Source organism: Heloderma suspectum, chromosome 4 (genome assembly GCF_057233095.1).
Source record: "Heloderma suspectum isolate Gila_16-S chromosome 4, 16-S_ref, whole genome shotgun sequence".
Lineage (NCBI taxonomy): Eukaryota > Metazoa > Chordata > Lepidosauria > Squamata > Helodermatidae > Heloderma > Heloderma suspectum.
This window is the reverse complement of record NC_139461.1, coordinates 309,530,266-309,549,251: the sequence shown is the minus strand read 5'-3', so window position 1 is coordinate 309,549,251 and position 18,986 is coordinate 309,530,266. Positions and strand designations below refer to the sequence as shown.

Sequence of the window (18,986 nt, the reverse complement as noted above, 5' to 3'; positions counted from 1 at the left end):
CATGCTTGCCTGTTATCCTGGTTATTTCCTGACTTCCTACTTATAGCATTAGGGATGTACGAAAGTCACTTACCTTTCCGCGGATTGTGTTGATGGTGGGGGGGAGGCGTTCCGTCCCTCCCCCCAGAATCCTCGACGGCGGGGGAGGTGATCCGTTCCTCCCCCCCGGAATCCTCCATGGCCGGCTGTGCTCCGCAGCAGCTCCGGGCCAGCCCAGGCCAGAGCCGTCCGCAGCCGGATTTCCGGCCGCAAAGGGCTCTGGATAAAAAAATAAATAAATAACCATGTACACAAATGGCAGCAGCTATGGCCACCGCCATTTGCGTTTCTTATTTTTGGCCATCTTAGTCTACATAAATATTTACGTAGACTATGACAGCGAAAATAAAGGGGAACGCAAATAGCATAGCGGGCGCTATTTGCCTCCCTTTTTGATTCACCGTTTTAGCCTAAGTAAATATTTACGTCTATGCTATTTGCATTCCTCTTTATTTTCGCCGTCATAGTCTACGTAAATATTTACGTAGACTAAGACGGCCCAAAATAAGGAACGCAAATGGTGGCGGCCGTAGCCACCGCCATTTGTGTACGCGGTTGTTGTTGTTTTTTACCCAGCCATGATAGGCTGTGTAAATCTTTACGTAGCCTATCACATCTTGTAAAAAAAAAAAAAACGACAAGACTGCAAATGGCGGTGGCTGCAGCCGGTCAGAAGACCAGCTGCCGCCGCAGCTGCCGCCGCAGCCGCCACCGTCTGGAACATCCACCCCAGGTAAGTCTCGTCCCAGGGGGGATCCGCGGTGGGGGTGGCAGGCTGTTCCGCCACGGAGTTCGGGGGGCCGAATGCACTGGCATTCAGCCGCACCGAGATCCGTGGCGGAATTCTCTGACATCCCTGTTTAGCATTCCAACCCCCTATGATGAAGTGGACATCTTTTTTTGGTGTTCGTTCTAGAAGGTGCTGTAGGACTTCATAGAACCGATCAACCTCAGCTTCTTTGGCCTCAGTGGTTGGGGCATAGACTTGAATTACTGTGATGTTGAATGGTTTGCCTTGGATTCGTACTGAGATCATTCTGTCGTTTTTGAGATTGTACCCCAGTACTGCTTTTCCCACCCTTTTGTTGACTATGAGTGCTACTCCATTTCTTCTAAGGGATTCTTGCCCACAGTAGTAGATATAATGGTCACCTGAATTAAATTCGCCCATGCTTGTCCATTTTAGTTCGCTGATTCCCAAGATGTCGATGTTCAATCTTGCTATCTCATGTTTGACCACCTACAGCTTACCTTGATTCATTGATCTTACATTCCAGGTTCCTAAACAATATTGTTCTTTACAGCATCGGACTTTCTTTTTACCACCAGAGATATCCACAGCTGAGTGTCCTTGCGGCTTTGGCCCAGCCACTTCACTCTTTCTGGCACTGCTCTTCCCCAGTAGTATATTGGACACCTTCTGACCTGAGGGGCTCATCTTCCGGCGTCATCTCTTTTAGCCTTGTGATACGTTCCATGGGGTTTTCTTGGCAAGAATACTGGAGTGGGTTGCCATTTCCTTCTCCAGCAGACCACATTTTGTCAGGACTCTCCGCCATGACCTGTCCATCTTGGGTGGCCCTGCACGGCATAGCTTATGGCTTCACTGAGTTGCACAAGCCCCTTCGCCACAACAAGGCATGAAGGGGTCAATCCCTTACTACTCCCGTAAAAAGGATCAGGTATCAGGTGATACACACCCTGGAGAACTGCTGTTACTTAGAGTAAGCATCGCTGAGCTTGCTGGAGAAATGTTCTGACCTGGTAGTAGGCAACTTCCTGTGCTCCTAATGTTTAGTTTCTGGAATAATTCACATGCTCCCAGTGCATCATGCATTTCCCCTTTCCTGCTCTATATTACTGAAAACAATAACATATTGGATGTAGAACACAATCAACAATCCAGATTTCATGTGTTTTAGTTGTCTTGCTTTGGTGTGTTTGTTTATCACACTGTTTCTCCTCACGTATCATGCTTCTTTGCCACTCTGTGGCATCTTGGTCCATTTAGCCATTTTGGAATTATAGCTCAGTCATGAGACATAAGTGTGCAAAGTCTCCTGGAGAGCATACTTAGACTCATACAAGAAAAAAGCAGTGCTCATCTTCTAATTAATGTCAGGTCTCTGGATCAGTCAATTTCTTCCAATATATTCAGAGAATAACCTGTACCATTTTCCCTGCACTAGAAGTATTGGCTTCAACCTTCAACCACTCTTTTTCTTTTGTTGATACCACTAAACAAGTCCAAGCTTTCAACGGGGATAACATCAATGGTCTTATCTCGGAGGACAGTTCCAAAGTTAAGCATTTTAAAGCCCTATTGATTTCAGTGGGAAAGATTTAAGCGGGTGCTTAAACTTCCTTCTAGAACTGAGTCTTATAAACAACTTAACTTCGACTAAGCTGTGCCTGAAATGCATTAAATGGTCAATTTTGTTTCTGTTTTCCTGACCAACAAAGATTTTCAAGCCACTTTTGGGGGGAAACAGCAGTAGCCCTCTACACCCAGTAATGTTCTAAATGAGCCTTCCCCAAGCTGGTTCCCTCCAGATGTATTCCAATACAACTCCCATCATCCCAAGCAAGGGGTCACCTCTAGGATGTCATTTTCAGAAGAACAGTCCACCGGAACATGCAGTGGGGGGGAGGGTAAACACAATCTCTTTGGGATTCCCTCAAAATATCAAGTCTGGTCTTGCACAAAAGAATGATGTACCCATTTATCTGGAACTTGGCAGGCTTGATTCCTTCAGATGGGGCAACTATCCCTGCAAATTTCATCCAATTCTGCAAAGAAATACAAAAGATGTCAGCAGTTCCCTTTTTAAAAAATCAATCAAAATATAAAGGCTTGTAGCGCCTCTGCACTTAATTTTCTGACATTTGGCAGGCATGATGATGTGGAGAATGTGGACGGGGAGACATTTTTCTCCCTCCTCAAAATACTAGAACCCAATAGGGTCATCCTATGACGCTGATTGGTGGGAGATTCAGGACAGGGAAAAGGAAGGACCTCTTCACACAGTGCAGAGTGAAACTATGGAATTCACTACCGCAGGATGTAGTTGTTGTTCAGTCGTTCAGTCGTGTCCGACTCTTCGTGACCCCATGGACCATAGCACGCCAGGCCTTCCTGTCCTGCGCTCTCTCCTGGAGTGTGCTCAAGTTCATATTCATTGCATCAGTGATGCTATCTAGCCATCTCATCCTCAGCCCTCCCTTCTCCTTTTGCCTTCAATCTTTCCCAGCATCACGGTCTTTTCCAGGGAGTTTTCTCTTCACATTAGGTGGCCAAAATATTTGAGCTTCAGCTTCAGTATCTGTCCTTCCAATGAGCACTCAGGGTTGATTTCCTTTAGCATGGACTGATTGGACCTCCTTGCAGTCCAGGGGACTCGTAAGAGTCTTCTCCAGCACCACAGTTCGAAAGCATCAATTCTTCAGCACTCAGCCTTCCTTATAGTCCAGCTCTCACAGCCATACATTACTACTGGGAAAACCATAGCTTTGATTAGACGGACCTTTGTCGGCAAGGTGATGTCTCTCCTTCTTACTATGCTGTCTAGGTTTGCCATAGCTTTCCTCCCAAGGAGCAAGCGTCTTTTAATTTCATGGCTACAGTCACTGTCTGCGGTGATCTTGGAGCCCAAGAAAATACAATCTGTCACTGCTTCCATTTCTTCCCCTTCTATATGCCAGGAAGTGATGGGGCCCGATGCCATGATCTTCGTTTTTTTCATGTTGAGTTTCAAACCAGCTTTTGCACTCTCCTCTTTCACCCTCAACAAGAGGCTCTTTAGATCCTCTTCGCTTTCTGCCATTAGGGTGGTATCGTCTGCGTATCGGAGGTTGTTGATAATTCTCCCGGCAATCTTAATTCCGACCTGTGATTCATCCAACCCGGCGTTTCTCATGATGTACTCTGCATATAAGTTAAATAAGCAGGGTGACAATATGCAGCCTTGTCGTACCCCTTTCCCAATTTTGAACCACTCGGTTGTTCCATGTCTGGGTCTTACTGTTGCTTCTTGACCCTCGTACAGGTTTCTCAGGAGACAGGTAAGGTGGTCTGGTATTCCCATCACTTTAAGAATTTGCCACAGTTTGTTGTGATCCACACAATCAAAGGCTTTAGCGTAGTCAATGAAGCAGAAATAGACTTTTTCTGGAATTCTCTTGCTTTCTCCATGATCCAGGGAATGTTGGCAATTTGATCTCTCGTTCCTCTGCCTCTTCGATACCCAGCTTGTACTTCCAGTAGTTCTCGGTTTGCATACTGCTGAAGCCTAGCTTGTAGGATTTTGAGCATCACCTTGCTGGCATGTGAAATGAGCGCAATTGTGTGGTAGTTTGAAAACTCTTTGGCGTTGCCCTTCTTTGGAATTGGAATGTAAACTGACCTTTTCCAGGCTTGCGGCCATTGCTGAGTGTTCAAAATTTGTTGGCATATTGAATGCAGCACTTTAACAGCATCATCTTTTAGGATTTTAAATAGCTCAGCTGGAATACTGTCATCTCCGCTAGCTTTGTTGTTAGTAATGCTTCCTAAGGCCCACTTGACTTCACTCTCGAGGATGTCCGGCTCAAGTTCAGTGACCGCACTATCATGGCTATCAGGGACATTCAGATCTTTCCTGTATAGTTCTTCTGTGTATTCTTCCCACCTCTTCTTAACCTCATCTGCTTCTGTTAGGTCCCTGCCTTCTTTGTCCTTTATCATGCCCGTCTTTGCACAAAATGTTCCCTTGAGATCTCCGATTTTCTTGAAGAGATCTCTAGTCTTTCCCATTCTGTTGTTTTCCTCGATTTCTTTGCATTGTTCATTTAAGAAGGCCTTCTTGTCTCTCCTTGCTATTCTCTGGAACTCTGCATTCAGTTGGCTATATCTTCCCCTTTCTCCCTTGCTTTTCGCTTCCCTTCTTTCGTCATCTACTTGTAAAGCCTCATCAGACAGCCACTTTGCTTTCTTGCATTTCTTTTTCTTTGGGATGGATTGGCTTTAAAAGGGGGTTGGACAAATTCCTGAAGGAACAGGCTATCCATGGCTACTAGTCTTGACGGCTATGTGCTACTTCCAGTACCAGAGGCAGTGAGCCTATGTACACCAGTTGCTGGGGAACATGGGCAGGAGGGTGCTGTTGCACTCATGCCCTGCTCATGGGTTTCCCGTCGACAGCTGGTTGGCCACTGTGGGAACAGAATGTTAGACTAGATGGACCCTTGGTCTGATCCAGCAGGGCTCTTCTTATGTTCTCATAATCCCCTCCTAAGATGCTACTGTGCCTGCAAATGACATCCAATTATGACAAAGCAAAAAAAATTATAGCCATTTTTTAATTTCCCACGATAGTCAACAGGAGGCACAAAGCCGCGGATTTCCGAATCCTGATTCGACTTAGTACCAAGTAGAAGCAGATGGTCTCCACTGGTCCGAGCCAAATCGGGCCATTTTCTTAAGCCCCAGGTCCAGGCTGAATCTTGGGATCAATGCGCATCCCTAATATGCAGAGTTGATTTGGGAGTGGGAAATGTACTAGTAGAGTAACGGTAGTAGCAATATCAACAGCAGCAGCGGCAGCAGCTCTGTGGTTTTCCTATTCCCATTTACACCCTTATTATTAGCACAGTTGGTTTGAAAGCTGCTTGGGGAAAAAACTTCCCTCAGTTATGTTTCTTCTCTATGGATTTGGCCTCTTTTGAAGCCTGTGATAATATTAGGGAGACAGCTGTGAACTATTTTTATAGATTTTTGGCTAGCGTACAAGCAAGCCACTTAATATAAAGAAATGTTAAGGCAATTATGCTTTCGGTGCGTATAAAACTCCATGTTCGCATCTCGCTTACCTAGTGTGACCCAAAGGATGTCGTAATTTGGATTGTACAGATGTGTGAGATGGGGGGAACCTTTATCCAGACTTGTGGGGGAAATCCCAGATTCTGAGGTACCAGCTTCAATTTTCTTTAGGTGCCAGCCTGAAACTTATAGGTATAAATCCAGGACAAAGCAGGGGAAAGATTACATTTCTGGGCATCAGACTCCATTTTTTAGGCACCTGTGATTTAACTTTTTTTTTTTCTCCAGCCCTGCTTTCATCTCAGGAAGGTAATGATATGTGATACATTAGCAAAAGCTATGTGATGCCTTTAAAAAAAAAAAAAAATAAGCCTGATTGTAAAATACGAACATCCACTACACAATGAGAAGAAAACACTTTAAAGAGTTAGTCAGTAAAACTGTACACTTACCTGCAATTAATGTGTGCCATTTTATTTTTATTTTTTGTACCAAGCAATATACTCAGAACAATTTGTGTGAGCAGCTCTGAGAGGACTTGTGTTCTCCTCCATTTGGTGTGTGTTAAAGCCCTAGGGGTTCAGAGCATTTATGATCAAATATAAGAAAAGTCAATAATAGCTTTATGTATCCAAAAATCTATCATTGCAAGGTATGTTTGCGTGTCTTTCTATTATATTTGATAAAACGTAAGCAAAAACTATTGATGATGTTGTGGGTGGGGCAGGAGAGAAACAAAATGTATAATAACCAGTGACAGCTTTCAAGGTTGCAACAAGATTAGGCTATAACTAGAAACTGTGCATGCAGCAATTTTGACAGACAAAACATTCATTCGTATTATGCCATTTTAGGGAAAGAGAAATTTCCGTTGAAATATCCAGCCAAACTCTTTTGGCTCTTTATACAACTTCTTATGTAATTACAGCCATCTGTAAAAGACTACTGTGATTTTTTTTTTTAATCTGTCAAGTTTTTTTCTAAAGGGGGTATTGAAAATCAATTTTATGATTTGTTTATTCCACCTCTGCAAAACACTTGAAGCAGCTGGCTTGCTGGCTCTTATGAAAATATTTGATGGTGGAAACCAAACTCCATATTACAGCAATATCTTTATCAGGAGAACCTAAAGGTCACAAAATAGTGTGCAAGGTTTCAAGTTCTCCAGAACTCTTCATCAAACTGCATGGTAAACAAAATAAAAGGCTGGGGAGGGTGTGGGGACAAAAGCTGGTTGTTGTTGAAGCCCCGGCCTTGGCATTTAGTCATTGGGGCTGTTCACACAACATGCTAAGCCTCACTCAGTGGTTGAGTGTGGGTTGTTTGTTGAACCATGAGTTGTTTGTTGAACCGTGGGTTAGCATGTTGTCTGAACCTAGGACATTTTCCACAGGGTGGCTTGTTAACCACTCCGAACAACCCTACAACAAACCATGGGTACTCAAGGTGGCTTGTTCAAGAAGAATAAGCCACACTGTATGGTTAACAAGCCACCCCGCGGAAAATGTCCTGGGTTCAGGCAACACACTAACCCACAGTTCAACAAACAACCCATGGTTCAACAACAACCCACACTCAACCACTAAGTATGGGTTAGCGTGTTGTGCAAACCCAGTCATTGTCTGGTGTTGGCATTTAGGATGCCATCCTATGCATGTTTAGACAGAAGTCCTACAATTCCCAGCATTCCCTAGGCAGCATGGCTGGCTGAGGAATGCTGGGAGTTGTAGGACTTTTTCTGCCTAAATATGCATAGGATTGTGTGTTAGTCACTGTCATAAGATGTAATGTGGAAGGAGGTTGAGGTCTTAAGGAGCTGTGATGATTGCCACTTTCTCCTAGGACTGCTCCTACGGCTGCTGGGATGAAGAAACGGATAATGGTGGATTTCCCATTTTTAAAAATATTAAATCCAGCTGTACCCCAGATCTATCTCTACCCTTAGGCGAAACACAGAAGCCTTATTAATGCATTCCAAAGAACACGTTAGGGATACGAACATAGGAAGCTGCCTTATACTGAGTCAAACTATTAGTCCAACTAGCCCAGTATTGTCAGCACTGACTGGCAGCAATGGCTGTCCAGGGTTTCAGGCAGAATCACAGAATCATAGAATAGTAGGGTTGGAAGGGGCCTACAAGGCCATTGAGTCCAACCCCCTGCTCAATGCAGGAATCCAGGTCAGAGCATCCCTGACAGATGGCTGAACAGCCTTGTCCTGAATGCCTCCAGTGTGGGAGAGCCCACCAAATTGGTTCCATTGTCGTATCGCTCTAACAATCAGAAAGTTTTTCCTGATGTTCAGCTAGAATCTGGCTTCCTGTCACTTGAGCCCATTATTCCATGTCCTGCACTCTGGGATGATCAAGAAGAGATCCTGGCCTTCCTCTCTGTGACAACTTTTCAAGTCCTTGAGGAGCGCTATCATCTCTCCCCTGAGTCTTCTCTTCTCAAGGCTAAACATGCCCAGTTCTTTCAGTCTCTCTTCACAGGGCTTTGTTTCCAGTCCCCTGATCATCTTTGTTGCCCTCCTCTGAACCCTCTCCAGTTTGTCTGCATCCTTCTTTAAGTGCGGTGCCCAGAACTGGACACAATACTCCAGATGAGGCCTACCCAGTGCTGAGTAGAGGGGAACTAGTACTTCCTGAGATTTGGAAGCTATGTTTCTATTAATGCAGCCCAAAAGAGCATTTGCCTTTTTTGCAGCCACATCACATTGTTGGCTCATATTCAGCCTGTGATCGACAACAATTCCAAGATCCTTCTCGCTTGTAGTGTTGTTGAGCCATGTATCCCCCATCTTGTAGCTGTGCATTTGGTTTCTTTTTCCTAGGTGCAGAACTTGCCATTTATCCCTATTAAATGTCATTCTGTTGTTTTCTGCCCAAGATCAAGATCACTTTGAATTTTGTTTTTGTCTTCCAAAGTATTAGCTATCCCGCCCAATTTTGTGTCATCTGCAAATCTGATCAGCATTCCCTGCACCTCCTCATCAAAGTCATTAATAAGAATGTTGAAGAGCACTGGGCCCAGGACTGAGCCCTGTGGTACCCCACTCATTACCTCTCCCCAGTTTGAGAAGGTCCCATCGATACGCACTCTTTGAGTCCGATTCTGTAGCCAACTGTGGATCCACCGGATCGTTGTTTCATCTAGCCCACTTTGAGCTAGTTTGCTCATCAGGATATCATGGGGCACTTTGTCGGAAGCTTTGCTGAAGTCGAGGTATATGATGTCTACAGCATTCCCATGGTCCACAAGGGAGGTTACTTGATAAAAAAATGAGATCAGATTCGTCTGGCAGGACTTGTTTTTGACAAATCCATGTTGGCTTCGAGCAATCACTGCATTGTTTTCAAGGTGCTTCCAGATGGATTGCTTTATCATCTGCTCCAGAATTTTCCCAGGGATTGATGTCAGACTGACTGGTCTGTAGTTCCCAGGTTCCTCCTTTTTACCCTTTTTGAAGATAGGGACAACGTTAGCCCTCCTCCAGTCATCTGGCACTTCCCCCGTCCTCCATGATTTCTCAAAGAGAATAGACAGCAGTTCTGAGAGTTCTTCTGCCAGTTCCTTTGTTGTTCTAGGATGCAGTTCATCTGGCCCTGGAGATTTGAACTCATTCAAAGTAATGAGGTGTTCCTTGACCGTATGCCTATCGATCTCAAGCTGCAATCCTGCTCCTTCAGCCTGTACTTTGCCTTTGCCAGGGGGGTCATAGACTCCATCTTTTGGGAGAAAACTGAGAATTCTTTCCTAGGCCTATCTGGAGATGCCAGGGATTGAACTTGGGATCTTCTGCATGGAAAGCATGTGCTCTGCCACTGATCCATGGTAATGATCAATGTGGGGGCGGGGCCACACACGCTGGCCCCACCTCCAACATCCCCATATGCACCAGACCCCGCCCCTTCATTCCCCAACCTTGCCATGTGGAGTGATGAGGTCTGAACTGGGGTTGCACTCGTCCTCAACTGAATGCAAATAGATCCTTCCATTCATTTGAGGGTGCTGATAAAACAGGGTCCTTGATCATGCAAAGTGTTCGGCTCGCATTCAGTTGAGCACGAGTAGGACCCCAGTTCAAGCTTCATTGCATGGACTGGCGAAGTCAGGGAAAATTTTGCTTACTTTGGCTTTCCCCCAGCCAGAAGCTATCTTTGTACGAACCTCATGACACATATGTGTATTGTGTTATGGTTCTTGTTTGGTTTGTTTTCTACTGTGTTCTAAACTGCTTTGGGATATATTTCAAATGAGAAGTGGTATATAAATATGTCTGATAAATACATAAATAAATAAAAGTTTAAAAAATAATAAAAAACCAACAGAAGCCAAAGCAGACAGCTTTGCCTAGTAGCTGGACGGGGTGTGCCCTAGAATAAAGTCCCAGCTTCAGGTGGTATAGTAACTGTAGTGCAGGTTCCTGCTGTTGAATGGCTAAAGCAGAATTCTCCAAGTCATTCATAGATAGATAGATAGGCGTGCGCACGCGCACGCGCACACACACACACACACACACACACAGTAGCTGCACTGGCTACCAAAATCCATTTTGGGACAATACCCTCATTTGTTGTTCAGTCGCTCAGTCATGTCCGACTCTTCGTGACCCCATGGACCATAGTGTGTGCAAGCTTTTGAGTTCTCCAGATCTCTTCATCTCTGGTGGCCACTGAGCTGTTTAATATGAGCATATGTTGGAGATCTTTTGATTCTGAGTCACAAAGAGCTACTGCAAATAGGCCCCCTCTTGTGAGGAGAATAATGAAGCCTGAGATGAGGATTTCCAAAGAAAGAAGGGTTATTAAGGATAAAAGGGGACAGGAATTTAAGCAGTTTTATTTAAAGCTTTAGATGACAAGTGGTATTTATAGGGTTAATTAAATGCCCAAAATACCATGGATGCTGACAGTGACTAAGAACAAACTATGTGTGTGTGTGGGGGGGGTATGTGGGTATATGTGTGTGTCAATATGGAAAAGTGGGGAAGGCAAGAAAGATGGACGCAGTTATGATCCAGTAAAAGGGTTTCAGGATGGTGGTGCTGCAAATGAGTGGGTTCTGGAGGAGATATGGATAGAGAAGCTGAAGGAGGCTTTGGGTGGGCAAAGATTGAAAACTGCTGCAAAGAGGAGAAATTTGGGAGCAGAGGGAAAGGTATGAGGGTATGAGAGAGGGTATGAGAGAGAGAGAGAGAGAGAGAGAGAGAGAGAGAGAGAGAGACGTGGGCAGGGGAGAGAAAAGACTCACTCAGTAAGGGGTGCAAAGCTTAACCTGGTAAAAGACAGAATAAAAATCCTGACAAGTATGAGGAAGAGACCCCTTCATGGATCACTGCCTTGTTGTGGCGAAGGGGCTTGCGTAACTCAGTGAAGCCATAAGCTATGCCGTGCAGGGCCACCCAAGACGGACAGGTCATGGCAGAGAGTTCTGACAAAATGTGGTCCACTGGAGAAGGAAATGGCAACCCACTCCAGTATCCTTGCCAAGAAAACCCCATGGAACGTATCACAAGGCTAAAAGAGATGACGCCGGAAGATGAGCCCCTCAGGTCGGAAGGTGTCCAATATACTACTGGGGAAGAGCAGAGGGTATTTCCAAGTAGCGCCAGAAAGAGTGAAGCAGCTGGGCCAAAGCCGAAAGGACACTCAGCTGTGGATGTGTCTGGTGGTGAAAAGAAAATCCGATGCTGTAAAGAACAATATTGTTTAGGAACCTGGAATGTCAGAGATAGTATCACCGATGCAATGAATATGAACTTGAGCACACTCCAGGAGAGAGCGCAGGACAGGAAGGCCTGGCATGCTATGGTCCATGGGGTCACAAAGAGTCGGACACGACTGAACGACTGAACAACAAATGAGGAAGAGATGGAAGGGAAAGAGGTTTCCAGCAGGCTGATAGACCAGCTGGAGAGACAGAGGGGGGTTAGTAAGTCAAATATACCTGTCCTTTAGTCTGTCTGGCTTGGAGTGAAGTATTGGAGGCAAAGGAGCCTCAGCGGTGGGAGCGGGGAGGGCTGGGTCGTAGGGCGAGAGCTGCAGGATTGCCAGGTCTCAGTGAGGACTCTTGGGAGAAGAAAATCGTAAAAATTCAGTGGCCTGACGCCCTCTTTTTATCCCTAGTTCTAAGTGTAATAACTAAAATAGACAACAGGGGAACTAAATCATGGGAGATTCGGGACAGATAAATGGAAGCCCTTCAGGCAGTGCATAGTTAAACTGTGGAATTGGCTACCACAAGGTGTGATGAGGGCCACCAACCTAGATGGCTTTAAAAAGAGGATTGGACAAATTCATGGAGGAGAAGGCTGTTGATGGCTGCTGGTCATGATGACTCCAGAACGCCTCTGGGATCAGAGGCAGCATGCTCTTGATTTTACTGTTTCTGGGGAACATGGGCGGGAGGGTGCTGTTGCACTCATGTCCTGCTTGTGTGCTTCCCGGGAGCATTCTCCTGCATCGAACAAGTTGCTGGGCGAGGTAGGCCTTTGGTCTGATCCAACAGGGCTTCCGTTCCCCGCTCGTGGTGTCTCTTCAGATCTGTTATGGGAATGTTAAAAGGATTTAAAAGGTGATATCCGGAGAACGTCTGATTCATGATTCCCTCCATCCTGATACTGATGGGGAATTTTACATTAACAGTTGAAGCAAGATACATTCCCAGCTGGTCATATTCCTGGTGGGCACCTGAGACATGTCTCAATGTTTAGTCAGTGATAGGGAGGAAGGAAGAGCTGGACCAAGAAGATGTACGTAAAGGACACAGCGAAGAAAAGGCTCAGCCAGCTGTGATGTAAGGCTGATCATGTACAGTAGCCTTTGCCATGACCATGCTGGGAATGATGAGAGTATCCCTCTGGAGAGCACCAGGTTGGGGAACGCTGACAGACACAGAACTAAAGACCGGTGTGTAGTTTTGGGACCTCTGAAATGGTTGGGCATCCACCTTTGCCTTATTTATTTATTGCATTTATAACCCGCCTTTTTTCCTCGTTAAGGAACCCAAGGTGGCATGCATAATCCACCTCCTCTCCATTTTATCCTCACAACAACAACCCTGTGAGGTAGGTTGGGCTGAGAGTCTGTGACTGGCCCAAAGTCACCCAGTGAGCTTCCATGGCTGAGTGAGGACTAGAACCCGGATCTCCCAGCTTCTAGTCCAGTCCAACACTCCCACTGCTACACCATGCTGGCTCTCAGCCTTTTTGAGGCTGGAATGGAATCTTCTCATTCCAGTTTTGCTCCGAAATGGTACTGGGGGTGTATTGGTTGCAAGCCCTTGAGATGTGTTTTTGTTATAACTGGATGGAAAGCCATTTCTGTCCACGGTGGGGATGGGGGACCACTGCATGTGACTTGCCACAAGAAGAATGCTGACTGCTTTCTCAAGGGAACATCTAACTAGGATATTCTCCTTTTGTTGTAGGTGCCGAAGGACAGAAGCTGGAGGTGCTGCAGTCTCTGGGACCCTTGTCGGTGTCGGCAGGAGAGACCCTCACTCTGACTTGCACATTGAGATCCAGCGGGGGCGCTGCCCCAGGAGGCGTGAAATGGCACAAGGGCTCAGACAGACGGCAGCCCCCCATTTATAGCCAAAAAGAGCCCATTTCCTCTCGGGTGGTCAGGGTTGTCCCTGAATCAGACACAGACTTCAGCATCAACATCACAGACATCCGACCTGAGGATGCCGGGACCTATTACTGCGTGAAGTACAGAACAAGAAGCAAAATGGAGACAGAAGAAGCATCTGGAGAGGGCACTGTGGTTTCTGTGATTGGTAAGGGCTACCCAACTCGTTTTGTGTCCAGGAAAGAAATCTGACCCTGTTTATCCCAGAAACTGGGGACAAATTGCAGGTTCCACAGAAATGCCTGTAACAAAGCCCAGAAGGTTGTTTTTTTTTTTTCTTTTTTTCTCACTGAAAGCCGGTTGCAGGACAACACACTGGAGTGTGGGCATGGCAGAGGGGGAAAGGGTGCTTAATTTTTTCCTTGCTGGCCATTTTTTGTTCAGACCTCTTCCCATCCTAGCAGAGTCCAAAGGCAGCTTTTCAGTCCTTAAAAGTCTAGACGTCATTACAGGCGTTTATGCAGTATGGATAGCTAACCCATTTAGAAACTCAGCCGGATAGAGAGCTTACTGCCATCTTAAGAGGGAAGAGCTGTAGTGGGTTAATAGCCACTGTGATTCCAGATGTCTTAGCACAGGTTGGGGAAAACATAACAATGCAGCCCTGTCACCAGCCTCTGTGAACCAGGCTGGACAAGAGTGGAATCCAGTCTGTGCTCTGCTGAAATCTGTTCTGTTCATTTCCCCAGTGCAAACTGTAAAGGCATTTAGTAGCACCTCGAAACAACAAGAGCAGCCTCAAACAACTGCATGGTTAATGCCACAGAGTGGCAACCCCCAGTCTAGGATTGTGGGACACTGCCAAATGGCTAAAAGGCAGCAGGTGGGAGGTGCAGTCTGGAGTGAAAAGGTGGTAGGGAGTAGGAATGTCAAGATAAATCCTCAGTGGAGTCAAATGATTTCAGATTTCTATGAATTCAACCTGAGATTCTGCAGTGCACCAGCTTTTCCTGAGTCATGTGTATTCTACAGACATGCAGACTGTTTTTTCACTTGGGGGGGGATTTGCACTACTTCGCTAATGCGCTAATGCACACTTGCACTAATGTGAATTAGCACAAGTAGAACAATATTCTGACAAAAAAAAAACATGCACACCATTACCATCAATGAGTGGACAGTAGAATGAAAGATGCCTGGAAATCCATGAGACACAGAAAGAACGGCTTTAACAAAACTTGTATATCCCTAGTGGGGGGTGGGCGCTTCACCCTTTGCTTGCCTCCTGCTTCTCTTGTTACTGAGACAGGTTCGCCAGGTGTGTGTTGGCCATGGATGGAAAACATAATCCAAGTCAGCCTTCCGTAACCTGGCGAAATTCTTCTTCTCCAATGTTATCAGTTATTGCAATTTGTTATTGAACGTGTTATGTCTACAGAAATACCTGACGAAGACTTTGTAGAGCTGAAATGGAAACACACTGGGGTTCCGTAGACTGATGAGCATAATTGATACAGTTGTTTTGAAATTTTGACTGTTTATAATTGTTTTGTAGAATCAATTGAAGTCCAGATATTTTGAACTTCAACTCCCATCAGCCCCATTTAAGATGGCCAGTGGTCAGGAATCCTGGGGGTTGTAACCTAAAACATCTGGAGGGCACCAGGTTGGGAAAGGCTGATCTAGATGGAGACAGCAGGGAAGACGTAGCAGGTACGGATGTTAAATCCACTGTGTGTGTGTTTAGCAGATCGCCTGTCATCTTTTGTTCTGTTCTCCCGTCATTGATGGAAATTGAGTTTTTAAAACCAGACTGTTGCTCAGCTCGCACTAATTTGCATCAGTACTAATTCACATTCCTGCTAATTTGCATTACCATATTAGTACAAGTGCTCATTAGTGCTAATGCACACTTGTGCAAATGTGCATTGCTTAATGTGAATTAGTGCTAATGCAAATTAGTGCAAATCCCCACCCCCCTAAAGTGAAAAACAGGTCCGCAGGTCTGCAGAATCCGTGTGATTTGGAAAAAGGCAGGCCACTGCAGAATCATAGAAATCCAAACTCATTTGAATCTGTTGCAGATTTCCCCGACATCCCTAGTAGCATGTGTGGGGAAGTATTAAGCTGCACCAGACCAGTCAATTACAAAATTTATCATGATTAGTGGTACAATTATGCCAATTGATTCTACAAAACAATTATAAACAGTCAAAATTTCAAAACAACTGTATCAATTATGCTCATCAGTCTACGGAACCCCAGTGTGTTTCCATTTCAGCTCTACAAAGTCTTTGTCAGGTATTCCTGTAGACATAACACGTTCAATAACAAATTGCAATAACTGATAACATTGAAGAAGAAGAATTTCGCTTGAGTGGACAAATTCTTTCGGTGGTATAGTGGTCCGTGAAGGCAAAATAGCCTCCTTTATTTGTGGGTTAAGAGTGGGGTAATCCCTCTGATTTTTCCCTTCCCAGAATGTGTAGATACGCTCAAGACCAGTCACCAAACAGACAGGAGACGCTGCCCCAGCTGTTGATACAACCCTGGCAACATCGAAAAACTCTTCTACCTGTCAACATCCAAACTGTATCTATCCTTTATGAAACCTGTAGAGAGGGACTAATTAAATCTTTACTGCTTTGTTTACCATCTCTAGAGCAGATATATTCTGCTGTGGTGTAGTCTCCCCCATTCTGGGGGCCTCTCTTGGGGATGAGGGGGCTTTGGATCCAATAGATGCAAAGCCTCCACCAAGCCACCCATGACACAGCCGTCACACATCCCTGTTCAGCCCCTGCCATCATCAGAGCAGCAGCAGGGGTGGAGCTTTCCCCAGGCCTCTGGGGATGAGCCTTCACAGGCTTCCTTCTCCCTGCTGGCTGGGAATGATGGGAGTTGCAGTCCAACACATCTGGTGGCACCAGGTTAGGGAAGGCTGACCTAGAGAGTTCTCATCCATATCTTCGTGTTTCACCTTTCAAAATATGTCATGTTTGGAGTCACCCAACCAAAAGGACCAGCCTTGCTCTCTGAGCTCTGCTCAGTAGGAAGAATGTGCCCTGAGACTGGGGATGGGTTCTATCCAGTACAGAATACCAGTTGATTTATTGATTCTCCTCCCGCAGCCACGCCGTCCAAGCCATCCATCATTGCCCACACTAGCAGAGTGGCACCGGGGACCTCAGTTATTTTCAACTGCACCACAGGTGGATTCTCTCCCCGCGACATCAAAGTCACCTGGTTAAAGGGGAGGAGCATAATCCAAGCCTCAGAGACCAGAGTTCTGCCTCGAGGAGAGAGCATCTCCTACCAGGCCGTGAGCACTGTGGAGGTGCAACTCACAAAAGAGGATGTGATGAACCAGCTCATCTGCCGGATCGAGCACGAGACTGTACAGGGCATCCTAGAGGAAAGTTTTAGTCTTGCCCATGTCCTAAGAGGTATGGGGGATGGGTGGGGCTCTGGGTACCAGTTTGGGGGGAATGGCAAGGAAGGGAAGGGAGGGTGACTCTTGGATGCCAAGGAGAAGGAGCACGGGGTGGTTATCTCCATGCCGCATGGTTTTTGAGCTACCGGAAAGCATTTGGCTGGCCCCTGGGTTGTGGGAAGGAACTTTATCCAACAGGGCAGTGCTTGTGCTCATAAGGAGTGGTGTAGTGGAAAATACTGAAGTGCAAAAGCTCATCATGATGGCCCCTGAAGCCCCCAGGGAGAATCGGTAGCCATGCACCGCCCCCGCACCTGCCAGGATATTCATTTATTGGTTTGATCTCTTTCCCACCAAAAAATAAGGTGAATATAAAGGCTCCTTATATTCAGAGGAGCTAATACTCTGATTAAAAACTCCATCATCAAACACAGACATCCCCCCAAACAAAACCCACCCATAAAAGCTCACAATTATGTTTATGGGACATGACTGCAGTCCTACACGTAGTTGCCAAGTCAGCTCCATTGAATGCAGCAGTGCTTCCTTCTGACCACAGAGGCTGAGCTTGTAAAACACACAGAGCTTTAACCAAAGGTCTTCAGCCAGCTTTAGCTTTTAATTTTTAAAAGTGTTTGGGTTTGTTCGTTTGTTGTATAATTCAGATTGGGATTGCCAAGCCCTGGGAGGGGAGGATTAAACCTTCCCCCCAGCCCATTTTTCCCTGAAATTCCTCCACTCACATGGTGGGTAGGGAGATTAAAAATGGGGGGGGGGGAGACTCCATTGATGTCAATGGAGGCATTCTTCCTCTCTCTCTTTTTATTAACTCCCCCTCCCTGGGGGCAGGGAAATTTCAGGAAAAAATTGGGGAGAAGATTTAATCCTCCCTTCCCAGTGTGCAGTGGTCCCAATCAGAATTGGAGCTGCATGCACTTGCATGAGAGTAAAGAAAAACCTAACTCTCTGTGACACATCCTCACACTCGTTTTGAAGGAGATCCTATGCGCATCGAGTGCACATCCAGCCTCCATGGTTTACATGTTCCTCCATGTGAAACCAAGAGCATGGGCTCTTGCTGTCTGGGTGGAGCCCTGCAGATTAAGAATAAATAAGATGAACTAAATGGACCCAATAGGTTCTGAGGACAGCATTTGAGTTGATGAGCTTAGGATGCCAGTTTGAGCAAGGTCTGGCCTTTTCCTTTAAACCACAACCAAGGCAGAATACAATTCTAGCCCCCTTGGAGTCCAAGAGAGATTTCCCCTCATGAATATTAAGGTCTTGACACTGATTTCTTTGGCTTTGCTGGTCCAGTTCCACCCAAAGTGTATGTCAAAACCAACCCGTCTTCTCCAGTCAAGTTGAATGCCAACGTGACCATCACTTGTGACGTACAAGGATTTTATCCGAACGACTCAAGCCTGGACTTCTTTGAGAATAGCAACAAAAGCGAAACAAGAAAGGCTGACTCCGTGACCCAGAATCGGGATGGGACGTTCTCCCTCAAGAGTTCCCTGGAGGTGGTCGCAACAGAAGAGAGGAACCTGTCAGTATTTACTTGCCTGGTTGGGCATAATTCCCAGCCTCCAGTTAACGGAACTGCGATGCTGATAATCAAAGCAGAGACTGGAGATAATGGAAGTTCCAGTAAACTTGGAGGTGAATGTGGATTTGCACAACCATTATTCAGGGTTTTTGTCCTACTCTGCAGCCCAAGTTGACTTTTGTTACTCTTTTTGTCGACTTGCATTGGATATGTTCTGTTGGTCTGGTGAATAGTTTCAGCAGGTGTCCAGGGATTGCAGCAGTGGGAGCTCATGGCTCTTATGTCAGAGGGGTGGTGAATCCACTCCAGCTTTCAGTCAGAACTGCTTCACACCCTGGAGAGCTCCTTTAAAGTTCTGAATGGTTCTGACAGAAACCCAGAGCAGATTCACTGCCCCACTGACATTGGAGCTACCAGCCTCCACTGGATTGCGGGTGACCCTAACCTTCAGGCATCTTCACTTAAAGGAGAGGGGGCTGTTGTCCAGTGGTAGTGCCCCTGCTTTGCATGCAGAAAGTCCCAGGTCCAGTCCCTGGCATTTCCTGCTAGGGTTGGGAAAGGCTCCTGTTTGCCAGTAAGTGCACACAGTACTGA

The 18,986-nt window shown here is 45.9% G+C and overlaps 1 protein-coding gene across 1 annotated transcript in view; it reads left to right on the top strand.

Moving 5' to 3' along the window:
- LOC146349007 (tyrosine-protein phosphatase non-receptor type substrate 1-like) overlaps nucleotides 1-18,986 on the top strand; it is a 106,820-nt gene that overhangs the window by 75,524 nt on the left and 12,310 nt on the right. Inside the window, exons 3-5 of the mRNA XM_084854501.1 lie at nucleotides 13,268-13,618; nucleotides 16,542-16,856; nucleotides 18,161-18,505. Coding sequence (XP_084710627.1) covers nucleotides 13,268-13,618; nucleotides 16,542-16,856; nucleotides 18,161-18,505 — 1,011 coding nt within the window. The remainder of the gene's footprint in view (nucleotides 1-13,267; nucleotides 13,619-16,541; nucleotides 16,857-18,160; nucleotides 18,506-18,986) is intronic.